Source organism: Salvelinus fontinalis, chromosome 15, assembly GCF_029448725.1.
Source record: "Salvelinus fontinalis isolate EN_2023a chromosome 15, ASM2944872v1, whole genome shotgun sequence".
NCBI lineage: Eukaryota > Metazoa > Chordata > Actinopteri > Salmoniformes > Salmonidae > Salvelinus > Salvelinus fontinalis.
This window is the reverse complement of record NC_074679.1, coordinates 31,475,651-31,495,581: the sequence shown is the minus strand read 5'-3', so window position 1 is coordinate 31,495,581 and position 19,931 is coordinate 31,475,651. Positions and strand designations below refer to the sequence as shown.

Genomic DNA, 19,931 nt, shown 5'->3' with positions numbered 1-19,931 from the left:
CTGGAGCAGCAGCACGACCAGGTGGACTCGGGACAGCAAGGAGTCATCAGGCCAGGTGTTCCTGAGGCATGGTCTTAGGGCTCAGGTCCTCCGAGAGAGAGAAAGAGGGAAAAATAATTAGAGAGAGCATACTTAAATTCACACAGGACACCGGATAAGACAGGATAAATACTCCAGATATAACAGACTGACCCTAGCCCCCCGACACAAACCATTGCAGCATACATACTGGAGGTTGAGACAGGAGGGGTCGAGAGACACTGTGGCCCCGTCCGACGGTACCCCCGGACAGGGCCAAACAGGCAAGATATAACCCCACCCACTTTGCCAAAGCACAGCCCCCACACCACTAGAGGGATATCTTCAACCACCAACTTTCCATCCTGAGACAAGGCCATATATAACCCACAAAGATCTCCCCCACGGCACGAACCAGAGGGGGGGGCGCCAACCCGGACAGGAAAATCAGGTCAGTGACTCAACCCACTCAAGTGACGCACCCCTCCTAGGGACGGCATGGAAGAGCACCAGTAAGCCAGTGACTCAGCCCCTGTAATAGGGTTTGAGGCAGAAAATCCCAGTGGAGAGAGGGGAACCGGCCAGGCAGAGACGGCAAGAGCGGTTCGTTGCTCCAGTGCCTTTCCGTTCATCTTCACACTCCTGGGCCAGACTACACTCAATCGTAGTACCTACTGAAGAGATGAGTCTTATGGAGCTCCATACGAGAAAGCCCTGCCTCCAGCTGTTTGCTTAGAAATTCTAGGGACAGTAAGGAGGCCTGCGTCTTGTGACCATAGCGTACGTGTAGGTATGTACGGCAGGACCAAATCGGAAAGATAGGTAGGTTCAAACCCATGTAATGCTTTGTAGGTTAGCAGTGAAACCTTGAAATCAGCCCTAGCCTTAACAGGAAGCCAGTGTAGAGAGGCTAGCACTGGGGTAATATGATAACATTTTTTGGTTCTAGTCAAGATTCTAGCAGCCGTGTTTAGCACTAACTGAAGTTTATTTTGTGCTTTATCCGGGGTAGCCAGAAAGTAGAGCATTGCGGTAGTCTAACCTAGAGGTGACAAAAGCATGGATACATTTTTCTGCATCAGTTTCGGACAGAAAGTCTCTGATTTTTGCAATGTTACGTAGATGGAAAAAAGCCGTCCTTGAAACAGTCTTGATATGTTCGTCAAAAGAGAGATCAGGGTCCAGAGTAACGCCGCGGTCCTTCAGTTTTTTTTTAAACGACTGTACAACCATCAAGATTAATTGTCAGATTCAACAGAATATCTCTGTTTCTTGGGACCTAGAACTAGCATCTCTGTTTTGTTCGAGTTTAAAAGTAGAACATTTGCCGCCATCCACTTGCTTATGTCTGAAACACAGGCTTCCAGGGAGGGCAATTTTGGGGCTTCACCATGTTTCATCAAAATGTACAGCTGTGTGTCGTCCGCATAGCAGTGAAAGTTAACATTATGTTTCCGAATGACATCACAAGAGGTAAAATATATAGTGAAAACAATAGTGGTCCTAAAACGGAGCCTTGAGGAACACCAAAATGTACAGTTGATTCGTCAGAGGACAAACCATCTACAGAGACAAACTGATAAGATCTAAACCAGGCCAGAACTTGTCCGTGTAGACCAATTTTGGTTTCCAATCTCTCCAAAAGAATGGTATCAAAAGCAGCACTAAGATCTAGGAGCACGAGGACAGATGCAGAGCCTCGCTGTGACGCCATTAAAAGGTAATTTACCACCTTCACAATTGCAGTCTCAGTGCTATGATGGGTTCTAAAACCAGACTGAAGCATTTCATATACATTGTTTGTCTTCAGGAAGACAGTGAGTTGCTACGCAACAGCTTTTTCTAAAATATTTGAGAAGAATGGGAGATTCGATATAGGCCGAATTTAGTTTTTTATATTTTCCGGGTTAAGGTTTGGCTTTTTCAAGAGAGATTTTATTACTGCCACTTTTAGTGAGTTTGGTACACATCCGGTGGATAGAGAGCCAAGCACAGGAAGCAGCTCTTTCAGTAGTTCAGTTGGAATAGGGTCCAGTATGCAGCATGAAGGTTTAGAGGCCATGATTATTTTCATCAATGTGTCAAGAGATATAGTACTAAAAAACTTGAGTGTCTCCCTTGATCCTAGGTCCTGGCAGTGTTGTGCAGACTCAGGACAACTTAGCTTTAGAGGAATACGCAGATTTAAAGAGGAGTATGTAATTTGCCTTCCAATGATCATAATCTTTTCGTCAAAGAAGTTCATGAATTTATCACTGCTGAAGTGAAAGCCATCCTCTCTTGGGGAATGCTGCTTTTTAGTTACCTTTCCCGAAAAGTATCAAAAAGACATTTTGGATTGTTCTTATTTTCCCCAATTAAGTTGGTAAATAGGATGATCAAGCAGCAGTGAGGGCTCTTCGATACTGCACGGTACTGTCTTTCCAAGCTAGTCGGAAGACTTCCAGTTTGGTGTCGCGCCATTTCCGTTCCAATTTTCTGGAAGCTTGCTTCAGAGCTCGGGTATTTTCTGTATACCAGGGAGCTAGTTTCTTATGACAAATGTTTTTTGTTTTTAGGGGTGCGACTGCATCTAGGGTATTACGCAAGGTTAAATTGAGTTCCTCAGTTAGGTGGTTAACTGATTTTTGTACTCTAACGTCCTTGGGTAGGTGGAGGGAGTCTGGAAGGGCATCTAGGAATCTTTGGGTTGTCTGAGAATTTATAGCACAGCTTTTGATGATCCTTGGTTGGGGTCTGAGCAAATTATTTGTTGTGATAATAAACTTAATAAAATGGTGGTCCGATAGTCCAGGATTATGAGGAAAAACATTAAGATCCACAACATTTATTCCACGGGACAAAACTAGGTCCAGAGTATGATTGTGGCAGTGAGTAGGTCCTGATACATGTTGGACAAAACCCACTGGGTCGATGATGGCTCCAAAAGCCTTTTGGAGTGGGTCTGTGGACTTTTCCATGTTAATTTTAAAGTCACCAAAAATGTGAATCTAATCTGCCATGACTACAAGGTCAGATAGGAATTCAGAGAACTCAGTGAGGAATGAGGTATATGGCCCAGGAGGCCTGTAAACAGTAGCTATAAAAAGTGATTGAGTAGGCAGCATAGATTTCATGACTAGAAGCTCAAAAGACGAAAACGCAGTATATACATATTTTTTTATAAATTGAAATTTGCTATTGTAAATGTTAGCAACACCTCCGCCTTTGCGGGATGCGCGGGGGATATAGTCACTAGTGTAACCAGGAGGTGAGGCCTCATTTAACACAGTAAATTCATCAGGCTTAAGCCATGTTTCAGGCAGGCCAATCAGATCAAGATTATGATTAGTTAATTTACTGTTACTGCCTTGGAATTGAGGTATCTAACATGAAGTAGCCCTATTTTGAGATGTGAGACATTACAATCTCTTTCAATAATGACAGGAATGGAGGAGGTCTTTATTCCAGTGAGATTGCTAAGGCGAACACCACCATGTTTGTTTAGCCCAACCTAGATTGAGGCACAGACACAGTCTCAATGGGGTTAGCTGAGCTGACTACACTGACTGTGCTAGTGGCAGACTCCACTAAGCTGGCAGGCTGGCTATCTCATTGTGAAGCTAGGGGAGTTAGAGCCCTGTCTATGTTCGTAGATGAGAGCACCCCTCCAGCTAGGATGGAGTCCGTCACTCCTCAGCAGGCCAGGCTTGGTCCTGTTTGTGGGTGAGTTCCAGAAAGAGGGCCAATTATCTACAAATTCTATATTTTGGAGGGGCAGAAAACAGTTTTCAACCAGCGATTGCGTTGTGAGACTCTGCTGTAGAGCTTATCACTTCCCCTAACTGGGAGGGGGCCAGAGACAATTACTCGATGCCGACACATCTTTCTAGCTGATTTACACGCTGAAGCTATGTTGTACTTGGTGATCTCTGACTGTTTCATCCTAACATCGTTGGTGCCGACGTGGATAACAATATCCCTATACTCTCTACACTCGCCAGTTTTAGCCTAAGCCAGCACCATCTCCAGATTAGCCTTAACGTCGGTAGACCTGCCCCCTGTACAGTGTATGATTGCTGGATGATTCGCCTTAAGTCTAATACTGCGGGTAATGGAGTTGCCAATGACTAGAGTTTTCAATTTGTCAGAGCTAATGGTCGGAGGCTTCGGCGTCTCAGATCCCGTAACGGGAGGAGGAGAGACCAGAGAAGGCTCGGCCTCTGACTCCGACCCGTTCCTTAATGGGTTGAAAGAACCGGTTGAAAGTTTGTCGGCTGAATGAGCGACACCGGTTGAGCATTCCTACAGCATTTCTTTCCAGAAGCCATGAGAAAATTGTCTGGCTGCAGGGACTGTGTGAGGGGATTTATACTACTATCTGTACTTATTTGGTGGCACATCCTTTTCCTACACTTAAATTACCCTTGCCTAACGATTGCGTCTGAAGCTGGGCTTGCAACACAGCTATTCTCGCCATAAGGCGATCATTCTCCTGTATATTATGAGTACAGCGACTGCAATTAGAAGGCATAATGTTAATGTTACTACTTAGCTTCGGCTGGTGGAGGTCCTGACGAACTACGTCCAGATAAAGCGTCCGGGGTGAAAAAGTTGAATGAAAAAAGTAGAGCGAGGGGGAAAAAATAAAAATATAAAACGGTAATTAAAAGTAAAAACCGTAAAGTTGGCAGGTAGCAAAGTAAGTTTAGCAACAAACCGCACAGCAGCACGTAAACAAGTCTACAAGTTGTGACCGGAAATGACTGTTCTCTCTGCTACCGCACGGCAAGGTGTACCGGAGCGCCAAGTCTATGACCAAAAGGCTCCAGCTTCTACCCCCAAGCAATAAAACTGCTGAACAATTAATCAAATGTCCACCCGGACTATTTACATTGACACCCCCTCCCCCTTTGTTTTTAAACTGCTGCTACTCGTTGTTTATTATCTATGCATAGTCACTTCACCCCTACCTACATGTACAAATTACCTTTATTAACCTGTACCCCCGCACATTGACTCGGTACCGGTACCCCTTGTATATAGTGTTACTTTTTATTAGTATTATTTTTTTAAACTTTGTTGTAAATATTTTTTTTTACCAACAATGCTGTTCAAGAAAGTGTTAAAGGCTACACCTGTTGTATTCGGGTTGATTTTGATTTGACTATGACTTTTGACACACAGTGCCAACAAACTGTTAGGGCCTACATAAAGCTGTCCCAACAGCAGAGCTTTCCTTTCAGCACCATGGAGTGAATCCTTACCACCACTACACCTGGCTATCAGCAGAGCCTTGTCTGGCAGTGAAACAGTTTATTCAGCCTCATTTACTGCCTTTTAAAAACCATAGCTGATATGGCTGACTTGCTTAAACACATGTGGTTACTACTGACTCCTTGTGGATTTGTGTAAGTCATAATGTTTATTCTTATCATTAACACTTAGCTCTAAGTATAAGTTAGTGCAAGCAAATGAGGTAGGCCTATTCGTTCAGCACTTTCAAAATGGACACCGACAGAAATTCAGATGGATGTTAGTTCAGATAAATTCAGAAAGATGTAGAGGCCTTAACTTTCCTCTTTAAGGAGAGGGGGAGAGCAAGACACACTCGGTTAGCCTACCATTAGATTTTTTCCATTAGGCCTATGTGGTCTAAAAAGGAAGGAAAATACAATCATGAGAATTCACTTATATACACAATATACTGACACATTGACAGCGCATTGCGCAAACAAAACAACCCTCTCAATATCAACTGGAATTACATGGGTCTATTACTGAACTTTTTGTTGAAAACAAATATTTGATTGGGAAGACTGTCACTGGCAAACATTAGTTACAGACCAGTAACAATTGAGATGTACAATCTATGGCATAAGGGAACGATGAGCAGATATGTGGCAAGCCGTAATTTCTATTAAGACAACAATGAGAGAGCTAAGCTGGACGTAGTCAATAACTTTGTTCAGCACTTTTGAAATGTACAGCGACAGAATTCAGGACATGGGCCTTTCTTACAGTATTCTCCCTGTACACCAAGTCAGAACCGTAGGATAAATTTAATAAGCAGACAACGAAAGCTCTTACAATATTCAATGATTACATTTATCTTAAACAGGCTATAGGCAACATGTGCACCACCAAGTCAGAACAGTAGGTGAAATTAAGAGGGGAAAATAGACCAAATTATTAGGGTGAGGCACATGGGATACTAACAGCTTACTACACAACATACACTTAGTATAACTTAGCTACACTATACATATCTCCCTGGCATATTACATCATTTATGGAGCAACATACAATACATTTTTGGACTCACCGTTGTTGTGCTGTGCTCACTTGAACCATTGGTTAAAGTACTTAAGTAAAAGTAGTTTAAAGTACTACTTAAGTCATTTTTTGGGTGGGTTATCTGTACTTTACTATTTATATTTTTTACTACTTTTACATTACTAAAGAAAATGTACTTTTTACTCCATACATTTTCCCTGACACCCAAATGTACTCGTTACATTTTCAATGCTTAGCAGGACAGGACAGGAACATCCTTGGTCATCCCTACTGCCTCTGATCTGGAGGACTCACTAAACACAAATGCTTTGTTTGTAAATTATGCTTGCGTGTAGTTGGCATTCTCTGGATTTATGGTGCTTTCAAGACAACTGGGAACTCGGAAAAAAACAAGGTTGAATCATGACGTCAGTGATCTTCAGGTCGGAGCTCTAGAAAGAAGCCAGAGTTCCTGACTTTGGAATGTTCAAAATGTATTTTCCCAGTCGGAGCTAGTTTTTTTCTAAGTCTGAGATTTGCCAGTTCAGAGTTTCCAGTTGTTTTGAACGTAGCAGAAGTCATGCTGGATTGACAGCATGGCAAATGTATTCAACCTTTTCTGTCCCATGGTGTTGCATGTGAATGTTTATCCTTTTAAAGCTTGGAAAAGAGACCCTTTCAGACATGTTTTAAATCCTTAAACCCAGACTTGGACCACACACCCTCTCCACCGAATAGCAGGCAGGGGATGCAAAATAGTGATTGCTTTGCAACGCTTGCGTTAGCCACTCATTCCTTCCAAAAAATCATTGTTGAAGTTCCGATTTCCAACGTGTTGTGTAATGTTTGTCCAATGGCCGATTAGCACCGATACTTTTTTTAATCTATAATTTATCTTCATATGACAAGGATTGAAAAGGATTTGCTAGTAGATTGTCGACGTGATTTTCGATGACTGCTTGTCTAGCTTGCTAGCTAAGATTTTGAAAGTATGATGTTGACAAGATCAGTCCAATCAAAGCTATGGTAGATGACTTGATTTGATGTCATTTTATCTGTCAACAATGACCTTGAGCCTTCTTGGATGGGCACTTTTAACGTTAATCTATCACAGCACCCAAGGGGGCTTGAACTGCCTAGCTCTCCCTGTAGATTCTGTGGTGACATAGTGTCCCCATGAGTGACAGAACACTGAGCCAATCACGGTGGATCTAGAGAAGATTACCAACGCCTACACTCTGTATATTCCGCTGGCTACTCCCCCTCCACAGAAAGCACTGAGCTAGGCTTAAACACCTTTGTTTACTAAAGAAAGCAAGCAAGGAAGAAACCATGTTTGTATGTGGCTTTTCATTCAAATTTGTTTTAACATTTTTTGCAAACGTGTGTACATACAGTACCAGTCAAGTTGACACCTACTCATTCCAAGGTTTCTATTTTTACTGTTTTCTACATTGTAGAATAATACTGAAGACCTAAACTATGAAATAACATGAAATAATTTAGTAACCAAAAAAGTGTCAAATCAAAAAATATTTGACATTCTTCAAAGTAGCCACCCTTTGCCTTGATGACAGCTTTGCACACTCTTGGCATTCTCTCAACTAGCTTCATGAGGTAGTCACTGCATTGCATTTCAATTAACATGTGTTCCTTGTTACAAGTTAATTTGTGGAATTTCTTTCCCTAGTACGTTTGTGCCAATCAGTTGTGTTGTAGGGGTGGTATATAGAAGATATCCCTTTTTGGTGAAGACCAAGTCCATATTAGGGCAAGAACAGCTCAAATAAGCAAAGAGAAACATTTACATTTACATTTACGTCATTTAGCAGACGCTCTTATCCAGAGCGACTTACAAATTGGTGCATTCACCTTATGACATCCAGTGGAACAGCCACTTTACAATAGTGCATCAAGATCTTTTAAGGGGGGGGGGGGGGGGGGGGGGGTCAGAAGGATTGCTTTATCCTATCCTAGGTATTCCTTAAAGAGGTGGGGTTTCAGGTGTCTCCGGAAGGTGGTGATTGACTCCGCTGTCCTGGCGTCGTGAGGGAGTTTGTTCCACCATTGGGGGGCCAGAGCAGCGAACAGTTTTGACTGGGCTGAGCGGGAACTGTACTTCCTCAGTGGTAGGGAGGCGAGCAGGCCAGAGGTGGATGAACGCAGTGCCCTTGTTTGGGTGTAGGGCCTGATCAGAGCCTGGAGGTACTGAGGTGCCGTTCCCCTCACAGCTCCGTAGGCAAGCACCATGGTCTTGTAGCGGATGCGAGCTTCAACTGGAAGCCAGTGGAGAGAGCGGAGGAGCGGGGTGACGTGAGAGAACTTGGGAAGGTTGAACACCAGACGGGCTGCGGCGTTCTGGATGAGTTGTAGGGGTTTAATGGCACAGGCAGGGAGCCCAGCCAACAGCGAGTTGCAGTAACCCAGACGGGAGATCACAAGTGCCTGGATTAGGACCTGCGCCGCTTCCTGTGTGATGCAGGGTCGTACTCTGGAAAATAAACGACAGTCCATCATTACTTTAAGAAATTATCAGTCAACCCGTAAAAATGTCAAGCACTTTGAAAGTTTCTTCAAGTGCAGTCGCAAAAACCATCAAGCGCTTTGATGAAACTGGCTCTCATAAGGACCGCCACAGGAAAGGAAGACCCAGAGTTACCTCAGCTGTAGAGGATAACTTCATTAGAGTTACCAGCCTCAGAATATGCAACCCAAATAAATGCTTCACGTAACAGACACATCTCAACATCAACTGTTCAGAGGAGACTGCTTGAAATCAGGCCTTCATGGTCGATTTGCAAAGAAACCACTACTAAAGGACACCAATAAGGAGAATATACTTGCTTGGGCCAAGAAACACAAGCAATGGATATTAGGTTTAAATCTGTCCTTTGGTCTGATGAGTCCAAATTTGAGATTTTTGGTTCCAACCACCGTGTCTTTGTGAGAAGCATTGTAGGTGAACAGATGATCTCGTGTGTTTAAAAATAAATAAATGTTTAAACCTTTATTTAACCAGGCAAGTCAGTTAAAAACTAATTCTTATTTACAATGACAACCCACTGTTCCTAGGCTAACTGCCTTGTTCAGGGGCAGAACGACAGATTTTTACCTTGTCAGCTCGGGGATTCGATCTTGCAACCTTTCGGTTACTAGTCCAACGCTCTAGCCACTAGGCTACCTGCCGCCCCAGTGGTTCCCACTGTGAAGCATGGAGGAGGAGGTGTGATGGTGTGGGGCTGCTTTGCTGGTGACACTGTCAGTGATTTATTTAGTATTCAAGGCACACTTGACCACCATGGCTACCACAGCATTCTGCAGCGACATGCTATCCCTTCTGGTTTGCTCTTAGTGGGACAATAATTTGTTTTTCATATGTGGGAACTCCTTCAAGACTGTTGGAAAGCTTTCCAGGTGAAGCTGGTTGAGAGAATGCCAAGAGTGTGCAAAGCTGTTATCAAGGCAAAGGTTTTCTACTTTGAAAAATAAAAAATGTAACACTTTTTTTGGTTACTAAATGATTCCATGTGTTATTTCATAGTTTATCTTCACTATTATTCTACAATGTAGAAAATAGTAAAAATAAAAACCTTTCAATGAGTAGGTGTGTGCCCAAACTTTTGACTGGTAGTGTGTGTGTGTGTATACACCGTACCAGTATTCAGGGCAAAGCTCCACCTGTGTAGAAAAAATATATAACATTTTTTCTAAACAGGTGGAGCTCTGCCCTGAATGATCGGTCACCACTGGCTTTTGAACATACGTATATAATGGTGTTATAAAAAAAATAAGCGTACAAATTCCAGCTGCATCAGAAACCAATCAAGTGCTGACTTCGACTTTATCAATAAATTGTGATATTCATGAGTTGTATTTGGATAAACTAGCTTCAGTCTTACTGCTAAAACAAATGATGCAGGGAGTTGATGTATCGTTTAAACAAATGTTGGCAAGTATATATGTTTTAACAAAATGGTAGATTAGGGTTGATGGGATTAAAAACAAACAGAAAGATAACTATTGTAAAATACATTTTGTCCATAAAATGTATGTAGTATGTATAAGATGGAAGTAGAAGCCTAAGTGTTGTCCATTTTAGTTGTATCCAATTAAGGGAGGGGTAGTAGGGCTAGGGGAACATAAAAGGAAAATATACAAAACAAATAGTGTGTGTGTGTATAGTGCCTTTGGAATGTATTCAAACCCATTGACTTTTTCCACATTTTGTTACGTTACAGCCTTATTTAAACATTTCTTAAATTATATTTTGTCCTCAATCTACACTCAATACCCCATAATGACAAAGTGAAAACAGGTTGTTAGAAATTGTTGTAAATGTATTAAAAATAACATACCTTATTTACATAAATATTCAGACCTTTTGCTATGAGATTGGAAATTCAGCTCAGGTGCATCCTGTTTCCATTGATCATCCTTGATGTTTCTACAACTTCATTGGAGTCCACCTGTGGTTAATTCAATTGATTGTGTCTTTCCAAATCATGTCCACCTGTCTATATAAGGTCCCACAGTTGACAGTGCATGTCAGCAATAACATGTATTCAACATTGAAGGTCCCCAAGAAGTGGCAGAACACTTGACTCCATTATTCTTAAAAATGGAAGATGTTTGGAACCACCAAAACATCTTTTCCTAGAGCTGGCCACCCGGCAAACCTGAGCAATCGGGTTGAGAAAGGCCTTGGTCAGGGAGGTGACCAGGAACCCGATGCTCACTCTGACAGAGCTTCAGAGTTCCTCTGTGGAGATGGGAGAACATTCCAGAAGGACAACCATCTCTGCAGCACTCTAACAATCAGGCCTTTATGGTACAGTGGCCAGACGGAAGCCACTTCTCAGTAAAGGCACATGACAGCCCGCTTGGAGTTTTCCAAAAGGCTCCTAAAGACTCTCTGGTCTGAACAAGATTCTCTGGTCTGATGGGGTATTTCCTCCAGATGTAATGCTTGGAATTCAGGCCAAAGAGTCAGACTAGAGAATCTTGTTTCTCATGGTCTGAGAGTCCTTTAGGTGCCTTTTGTTAAACTCCAAGCGGAGTGCTCAGTTTGTTTTGGCGGCCAGCTCTAGGAAGAGAGCAGGTTCAGTCAACCAATGACGTCACTGGATGAATTCTGCAGGCGCGATTGCACATTCAGCAAGTCACCAGCAGAGGGAGTTACCTTTGAATCCATTTTCCCCATCCACAGTGTTGGTGGTGCTCATCAATTGATCATACCTCCAGAATTAGGAAAGAGAATACTCTGGATACACTGAAAGATACACTGAAATGTGATGTACTTGTAGAGTATATTGTGACAAACAATCTCTTAAAATATGCTAAATCTACAAGGGTAGTTATAAAATATGTTATGTTGGATGAAATATTTTACATTAATTTATTTCAGGATCAAGACATACTCCATATTTTAGAGCACACTATAAGGAGTATAATGACACCAAGTTGTCTATCATGCACGATTTACAGAGATAGGGTCTTACAGTAGATATGTCTTGGTCTAAAAAGGGCATAAAATGGCCCCTTTCATCATGACATTTTCTGTTGATACAAATGTAAAAACCATGTCAAACAATCTTCCTCCCAATTAAGTTTGAAAATTGCTAGAATAATCTGAGATATCAGAAATATCGGGCTTATTTAGCATGGAATTGCACTATAGACATTTGATGTACACATATTGTACTGAATCAAACGCTCCTGAATGTAGACACTTGCACCAAATGTCATTCTTTGGTTCGCTCTTGTCCGTCTCTAGACCTGATCGGGGACTGGGCCAGTGACAGCGCCCCGGATATCTACTCTTTTGTCCCTTACGCCTGGAAGTTCAAGGTTGTCTTCCACCAGTTTGAGATGCTCTGGGCTGCCAACCAGCATAACTGGATCGACTGCTCCACTAAGCAACAGGAGAATGGTGAGACAGCTGTTGGAATTAAATGATGAACAAACTCAAGAATTCGCAAGGAGTGAACTTAACATTGAATGTAGTGAATATATACAATTTGGCTGCACTTTTGATGCACATAAGAATCGAAATGATAAACTTTTTACTGATATTATATAACCCTTTGTCTTTCAGTGTATCTGGCTGCTTGTGGGGAGACTCTGAACATTGATTTCACATTGCCTTTTAATGAGTATGTCCCTACCACTTGCAATACAAGGTTCTGTCTGAGGGTGAGTACAGTAGCTAATAGCAGATGGAATTTTTCATGATTTCAAGATAATTTCATGTAAGGAGTACCCTTACAGTACTTCCCGATGTGGGTACGTATAAGTCTGTGTCTCTGTGTTAATCCCAGGCTGAAGATACAGACTTGCGGCTCTCCCTGCCAGACTGCCACCCCAGCAGGTACCCACTGCTTACCCTGGCCAAGGACTACCAGAACAGCAAGTTGCCACCTGACATGTGCATGCCTGGGGAGAGCCAGGGCCAGAGCCATGGCGGCCCTCCCAAACTCAACAAGTCCGGCTGGAGGAACATCACCCACGCAGAGTGAGTCAGACCCACTAACACTTTAATTAATGGTATTCCACCAGTATTTAGCCATAATTTACTAGGAAACTGTGGTAGAGGTGCTAGGGCTGTTGCGGTGATCGGATTATGCTGTTGTGGTGATCGAAGTCATGACCACAGTAATCTCTTATGTACTTTGGATATGCATTACTGGTACTCAACTCGCTAACAATCCTCAGAGTGCTAATGGCCTCATACTCAGGGCTCTATTGCCCCTCTAACCACTCTGACAGCAATGCAAATACAATTGAAAATCACATTAAACATTTATCAAAACAGTTCAGTATGTTCTTTTAAAACTCACCTCACTGTAATTGATGAATTTGAAGAAAGACGTTCAACAACAGGTTGAAACAGTGAAAAACATGGTTGTTGCGGATGTTGTTTCAAAGCCAAACACAACGAAATGGACAGCGCTTTCAACGAGGATGATTTATTCAAACCACCCATATGCATATTAGATCTTGTACATAAATATAGGCCTATATATGAGCCCAAGCCCAAACCCCCCGAATTAAAACATTGATTTTGCCTTTATACAATACATAGCCTACTGCAAATTACACATGGCAGAAAATGTTTTAAACAAATTCAGATTTAATTAGTGAAATTGTATTTAATTTTGAATAGCATAGTAATAGGGATTTAAAACATATATTTTCATAATTAATAGGCTGACATATGACCTTTAGCTACAGAAAATCTCACCACTGTGAGTGTCCGTCTCCCCTCTCTTTAATTCCTTTCTCAAGCGCTCAAAGAGGGGCTGTCAACAGTTTAATGAAATATGTTTTCTTTGTGAAAACATGTTATTATTGATGTTCCGGAACAGATTTTGCTTGGTTTCCCAAATTAAACACAGGGTAGCTGCAGGAACAGGGTTGAAGAGCCTATGACATGCAGAGTTTGGGCGGAATATCACCAGTTGTGCAGCAAAATAACTGGAGTAGCCTTTCCAGCATTAATAAAAAATGTACTGGGGGAAAGTGGCCTCTAGTCACTATTCCAGTGCATACAGATGACATGTCTTTGTTGTCTTGCCCCTGTTCCTGCCCATTTGATAATGGACCATTCTAAATCGATTATTATATATATATATTTTTTTACATATTAGTAAACACAAGATTAAATGAAGAATAGTCTGATGGGTGAAAATATGATCACTTCATGAGAGAACAGTGTGCAGCCTGAGGCAAGGAACAGAGCGCAAGCTTTTTTTTGCGACTTTCTCAAATCAATAGCCTATAGTCGCATTATGCAGCCAATCTTTTGATTTCTAAGGGGTTCTAAGGTTTGTATCATTCACAACAAAAGTTGCCAAATAACTCTTAAATCTAGTGTATAGGACCTGTTTCAAATGATCACTTTTACGGTCCACAGAGCCACTTCTTATGCGCGTACTCTCGCCCCGAAACGGAGGGGGGGAATTATGAAATACATGTTTTCTTAACAGAATTTCATTTTCTAAATAAGATCAAATGTTTAATTACATTTTTTCCTAATCAGCTAGCATAGCTGCATTTTACTTAGAAAAATATTACCTCACCAACAAAAGTTTATTTTGCTGTATTTGACTCGCTGACCTCCTATGCCTTCTGGAGGATGGTCGAAGACCGCCCTGAACACAGCCATGAACCTTTCATAGGAACCCAACTCATCCTCTCCTCTCTCCCAGACGGCTGTAGCCCACTCCAAAGCCCGTCCGGTCAGCAGGGAAATGACCGTGGTAACCTTGGACCTCTCAGTGGTGGGGGCTCCCGTCTGATAGATAAAATAGAGGGAGCACTGGAGTAGGAAGCCACTGCATTTCGATGGAGTACCGTCATAGTTCTCCGGAAGGGAAAGTCGGGCATCACTGACCTGGGCGGACAGCTGGGTAGGCTGGGGGACTGACTCACTGTGACGACCCGTGGTAGGAGGCCCTCCGTCAGAGTTAGGGAGAACCTCGCTGGTGGTGTCGAGGCGGTGGAGAACGCGGAGGACCTCCTTCATGGTCGTACCCAGTAGAGCCAGCTGGTTGTGATGTTGGTGGAGTAGATAACCATGTTCCTCGACCGTCTGGAAGATGGTGTAGTCATCTGCTGCTTCCATCATTTCTGAGGCAGTATTCTGTAATGGAGACGCAGGGGGTCAGGAAGCAGATGGTGAGTTTAATAATAACAAACATGGATAGTTACAAAACAAGAGAACTGTCTAGACATGAAAACTGAACAAATACTACCTGAAGAGTGATGCTAGATGAAGGGGAAATAATCAGGGTAGTGATGAAGTCCAGGTGTGCATCATGATGAGGCTCAGGTGTGCCTAATGAGAGTTGCCAGGTGTGCGTCATGATGGGTTGCCAGGACCGGTGGTTAGTAAACCGGTGATGTCAAGCCCGGAGCGGGAATAGACGTGACATGAATATTAATAACAATAAATTATTATTCTTAATGTTCCACAAAAATACCTAAAGAATGTTTTAATACATTTCATTTGTATGATTAATTGAAGTTTATTATTAAAATATTGAAATTACTCATATACTCATATACCTTCTTTACAATAAATAATGACCTGTCCCACTTTGCCAGTATCGACTGAAAAAGTGGTCACAGGACAATTTGTGTTTGACGAAGTCATCCATCCTCTTTTTAATATTTATTTTTTATTTTGTATAGTGCAGTAGAGTTCTTAAGCTATTTAGAATGGTATCATGTTGGGTGTTAAGACAATGGGATGATTCTTTCTGTAAGGTGTTCCGGAAAGCACATTTTCAGAAAGTGTCTCACTTTGCCAATAAAAATAAAATAATGGCATGGGACTTTTAAGCAGATCTTGTCTGCTAAATGAACAAACCAACAGCCTTTGGGATGGCACATAGCCAGATAACATACAGTAGGCCAACTCGTTTTCTGTTCTTCTGAAATACATTTTCTTTAGACCTAAAATAAATAATGGAGTTATTGTGATGGTGTATATTCAATTGATTTATAATACTTTTTTTAAATGTAGATGTTCCAAAGCCGTGCATGCAGCTTGTATGCGTCGAGGCCTGGAGATGCTAAACGCGTTTATGTTAATTCACGGTCAATTACTGTGATACATTAACCATCTGACAAAATGTCATGTCAACCACAGCCCTTTGTGGTGCTTGTTTCACTGTATCCCAAAGAAACAAACAAGTAAATAATTATTACTTTGTAATTACCATTTCACTATGCCATTTGTTCCTTGTGCTTCAGGGCTGGCTGGGTGGACTGTTGGACCGTCCCAAACTTCCTGCTCATCATTGATTACACCTGGCACCCCATCTACCCCCAGAAGGCAGACAAACAGCTCAAGCAGTCCTGTGAGCAGATTCCTAAGATGTTTAACTTCATTTGCGTTTATATGTTCCTGCTCTGTACTTCTACGTGAGTGTTTCTCTGTCCCTGCAGTGTCGGAGATGGAGGATGCCATGTTGTCGTCCTTGCGCCCCCCTGAGCACTCGTCTGTGCCCCACCCGCCACCACCTCGCAGCTCTGCCCCCAACAGCAGGGTGACCACAGATCCCTCTGAGCTGCCCCCTGACAGGCTCCATGTGGAGATAGAGATGTCCCCCGACTCCCAGATCATCCTTTACGGGCCCCTGCTCAAGGCCCTCGTCTCCATCAAGGTACAGTTAGGGAGACAACATACAGCACAGAAAACTGTGCAGACTAATAGACCTCATCCAGAAACCACCTAGAGAGAGTAAATGCGAAATTTGAGGAATATCATTTGAGTGACGTGTACATGCTTCAAATCAAGGATTCAGCCCTTTGGTTAGAAAATGTCACAAGATTTAACCCTCCACACATCCCTCTCCCCCTTCTGTAGGAGAACTACTTTGGTGAGGACGACATGTACACAGACTTTGAGGAGGCGGTGTCCAGCCCTGTGCTGTCCTCCCTGTCCACCTTCTCCACCCTGGGTTGGTCTCCACTGGGCCTGGACGATAACGGGAGGGATGGTGCCACCCTCCACCCCCTGGCCCTGCGCCCCTGGGAAATCACCGTCCTCATCAACCTCTACAAGGTGCACGGACGCCTGCCCATGGTAAGTCCATCCCCACTTACCCCTGCAACAACCAGCAATCTTTATCAGCAACTAACACATTATGTGGTCTACCAGCACCATTTTGTACCAGTTGTACCAGTGCTGGAGATACCCCTTAATCCAGACATTCTTCTAACTCTCTCTTTCCTTGTGTGTCTGGACAGCACTGCGGCAGTGACAGTCCTGAAGCCCCCTCGGGGTTCCTAGAGAAGCTGTGTTTTGAGATGAAAAAGGGCTACAAGGAGACCATGCTCCAGCTTGTGCTCTCACCGGCTCACATATTCATCAGTGACAACTACCAGGTGAGTCAATCATAATCGAAAGGAAAGGAGATTTAGTGATACATTCATACAAGAGCCCTGCACTTGTTCATGTTGACAAGGATTTAAAAGCACTGGATTTATGTAGACATTGCGCAGAACATGGTTTATGATTGTATGCTTAGCAGTAGCCATTGGTTTGTTATTACTGGAGCCTCAGAGCTAAGAGATTTACCTGAAATGCCCTGGTTGGTAATCTCTTCCCTCATGCAATGACCTGCAGAACTGAGTTCCGCTGAGAATAATAGACTGCAACATTTTTGTTGTGGGTATGTGGCTCAATGTTTTGAGAGTACTGTGAATGTGGATCAACTGCCTGAAGATTTGAATTGCAAAGAATCAAATAGACACTTTTTACCTATTAGCAATGCACATCGCACAATACTACCATTTGACTGTCAAACTGTAGGAACTAACCATTCTAAGAGGTTGTTTTGTGCTTTCACAAGATTGTATGCATGTGATGGATGTATGATAGATGTACATGTGCATGCATAATGTCTGGATGTTTGTGTGATGCGTGTATATGCATATAGGAAGCTAATCCCATCTGTCTTTAGGCTCCAACAAGTTTATTATTATTACTAGCGCTGTCATGCGATTAAAATAAGGGATATAAATAATGGCATTAATCACAAAAACGACTTATAGGCAATCTGTTTTGATTGTAAGGGAAATAAACACAAAATAATCTTCTTCAGAACTTTTTAAAGGTATTTTCAACATAAACAACACAAAACTCACTGACATTCAATATAGCCAGTGGTGGAAGAAGTACTCAATTGTCATACTTGAGTAAAAGTAAAGATACCTTAATAGAAAATGACTCAAGTAAAAGTCACCCACAATGTTATCAATTCCACAGAAGACAATAACAACAGATCAGCCAGGTCTGAGTTCATGTAATATATAATACAGCTATTAGATCTAACCTAGGCTACTTATCCATGTTCTTCAACATGAACTAGTCACAAGCTGCTACTACTAAAAATGTGTGACCATTTGCTTCAATAGTTTGACCTGAGAACTACAACAAAAACAGTAGTTAAATGGAATGGATATCCTGTTCTGATTTAAAATCATTGTGGGGAATTAGAGTTGAATCAGCCATGGCACTGTAAACATTATTTTGATTAGCTAGCTAGCTAACGTTAGCATAACTAGCTAGCTGCTTCTGTACAAATGATGTTTTTGCTGTTATCTAAAGAGAGGCTTAGGTTGTTTATGGTTGAACTTTTTGTAAGTTATCCTTCAAAATGGTTGCTCAAAGCTGCATGCATAGTGGATGTTTAAGCACCACAGTAGAGACAGAAAGCGCTACAGAGACCGAGTGAGCAGCACAGAGCGTTTTGTGTGTTGCACTTCAAAGGTTTTGTGTGGAAACGAGTTCGCGTAAGCGTGTGGGGAAGAAATGGAGATGTGATTATTGCGTTAAGACGTTAACTTTGACAGCCCTAATTATTACCTGTATCCACACAGCGGCCCACATCTGATGGTGTTCTGAGGGACGGCCACCTGAGTCTGTCTGGTCTGCAGATGCGTGCTCATGCCATGTTCTCAGCCCAGGGCCTGCCTCTAGGCACAGACACCCTGGAGTACGCCTGGCTCATAGACATGCAAGCCGGGGCCCTCACTGGGAGAGTCACCATGCCACAGGTCTGTCTACACTGCTGTTTTCGCTGTGTGTGTCTGTGTGTATATCTAATGAATGTGTTTTTCCTCAGCTGGCCAGTGTGATGGAGTGGGGCGAGACATACATGTTTCACGTCTTCTCCCGGGAGTTCCAGCTGGAACAGCCCAAGCCCTCCGTCATCTGCCAGCACGGGGTAGACCGCCGTGTGTGTGACTCCAAGGTAACACTTAGACACTTTCCAGTGCATGGAAATCACATACTCGAGAATCTGTAGTCTGCTGGTTTTCTATATTTGTGTAGAAAATATAAGACAGTAATAAACCAGTGTAACTATTCTGTTCTCTTCTCTTGTAGATGGCCTGCCTGCCTGGACACTGCCGGACCTCTGAGGAGCTCAAGTACACCATGACCCGTCTGGCTGTGGACAGGGCCGACCTCTTCATAGTGGAGCACAGCTGTGCAGCCAACATCAAGGTAATTCTTAAACTCTAGAACAAAATGTTTAACGTTAGGGGGTACTTGACAGAACTCAACATTAACGATTATCCTCATGTCCGGGACAAGTAAAAATAAAAAAAAGTCAGACAAAAATAATAAAGATTAAAGTTGTCCAAATGGACAAGTAAAAAGATATTCCCCAAAAATCACAATATTAAACAATTACTCCGATCAGAATTGGATCAGAGAGGCCAACATCAGAGAGGCCAACATATTCAAATAAATGTTTCATGTAGGCTTACATAAATAAAAAAGCTTACATGTCAAAGTGTAGGTGATATGCATATTGGCTACAGCCTCCTGTCCAAACCGATGCTGGCATGGAGGCGGCAGAAAATGTAGCTTTAGATTTTTTACATTTTTTATTTCACCTTTATTTAACCAGGTAGGCAAGTTGAGAGCAAGTTCTCATTTACAACTGCGCCCTGGCCAAGATAAAGCAAAGCAGTTCGACTCATATAACAACACAGAGTTAGTTACATGGAATGTTTTATGGAATAAAACAAGCATACAGTCAATAATACAGTAGAAAAATAAGTCTATATACAATGTGAGCAAATGAGGTGAGATAAGGGAGGTAAAGGCAATAAATAGGCCATGGTGGCGAAGTAAATAC

General features: G+C 42.4%; 1 protein-coding gene across 17 annotated transcripts in view; it reads left to right on the top strand.

Moving 5' to 3' along the window:
* Nucleotides 1-19,931, top strand: part of LOC129811789 (bridge-like lipid transfer protein family member 1) — a 148,432-nt gene that overhangs the window by 31,851 nt on the left and 96,650 nt on the right. For all 17 annotated transcript variants that reach the window (XM_055863402.1, XM_055863410.1, XM_055863415.1 and 14 more), the window contains 10 exons: nt 12,047-12,202; nt 12,368-12,465; nt 12,591-12,784; nt 16,030-16,136; nt 16,225-16,442; nt 16,646-16,864; nt 17,029-17,166; nt 18,664-18,840; nt 18,909-19,037; nt 19,172-19,291. In XM_055863402.1, coding sequence (XP_055719377.1) covers nt 12,047-12,202; nt 12,368-12,465; nt 12,591-12,784; nt 16,030-16,136; nt 16,225-16,442; nt 16,646-16,864; nt 17,029-17,166; nt 18,664-18,840; nt 18,909-19,037; nt 19,172-19,291 — 1,556 coding nt within the window. The remainder of the gene's footprint in view (nt 1-12,046; nt 12,203-12,367; nt 12,466-12,590; nt 12,785-16,029; nt 16,137-16,224; nt 16,443-16,645; nt 16,865-17,028; nt 17,167-18,663; nt 18,841-18,908; nt 19,038-19,171; nt 19,292-19,931) is intronic.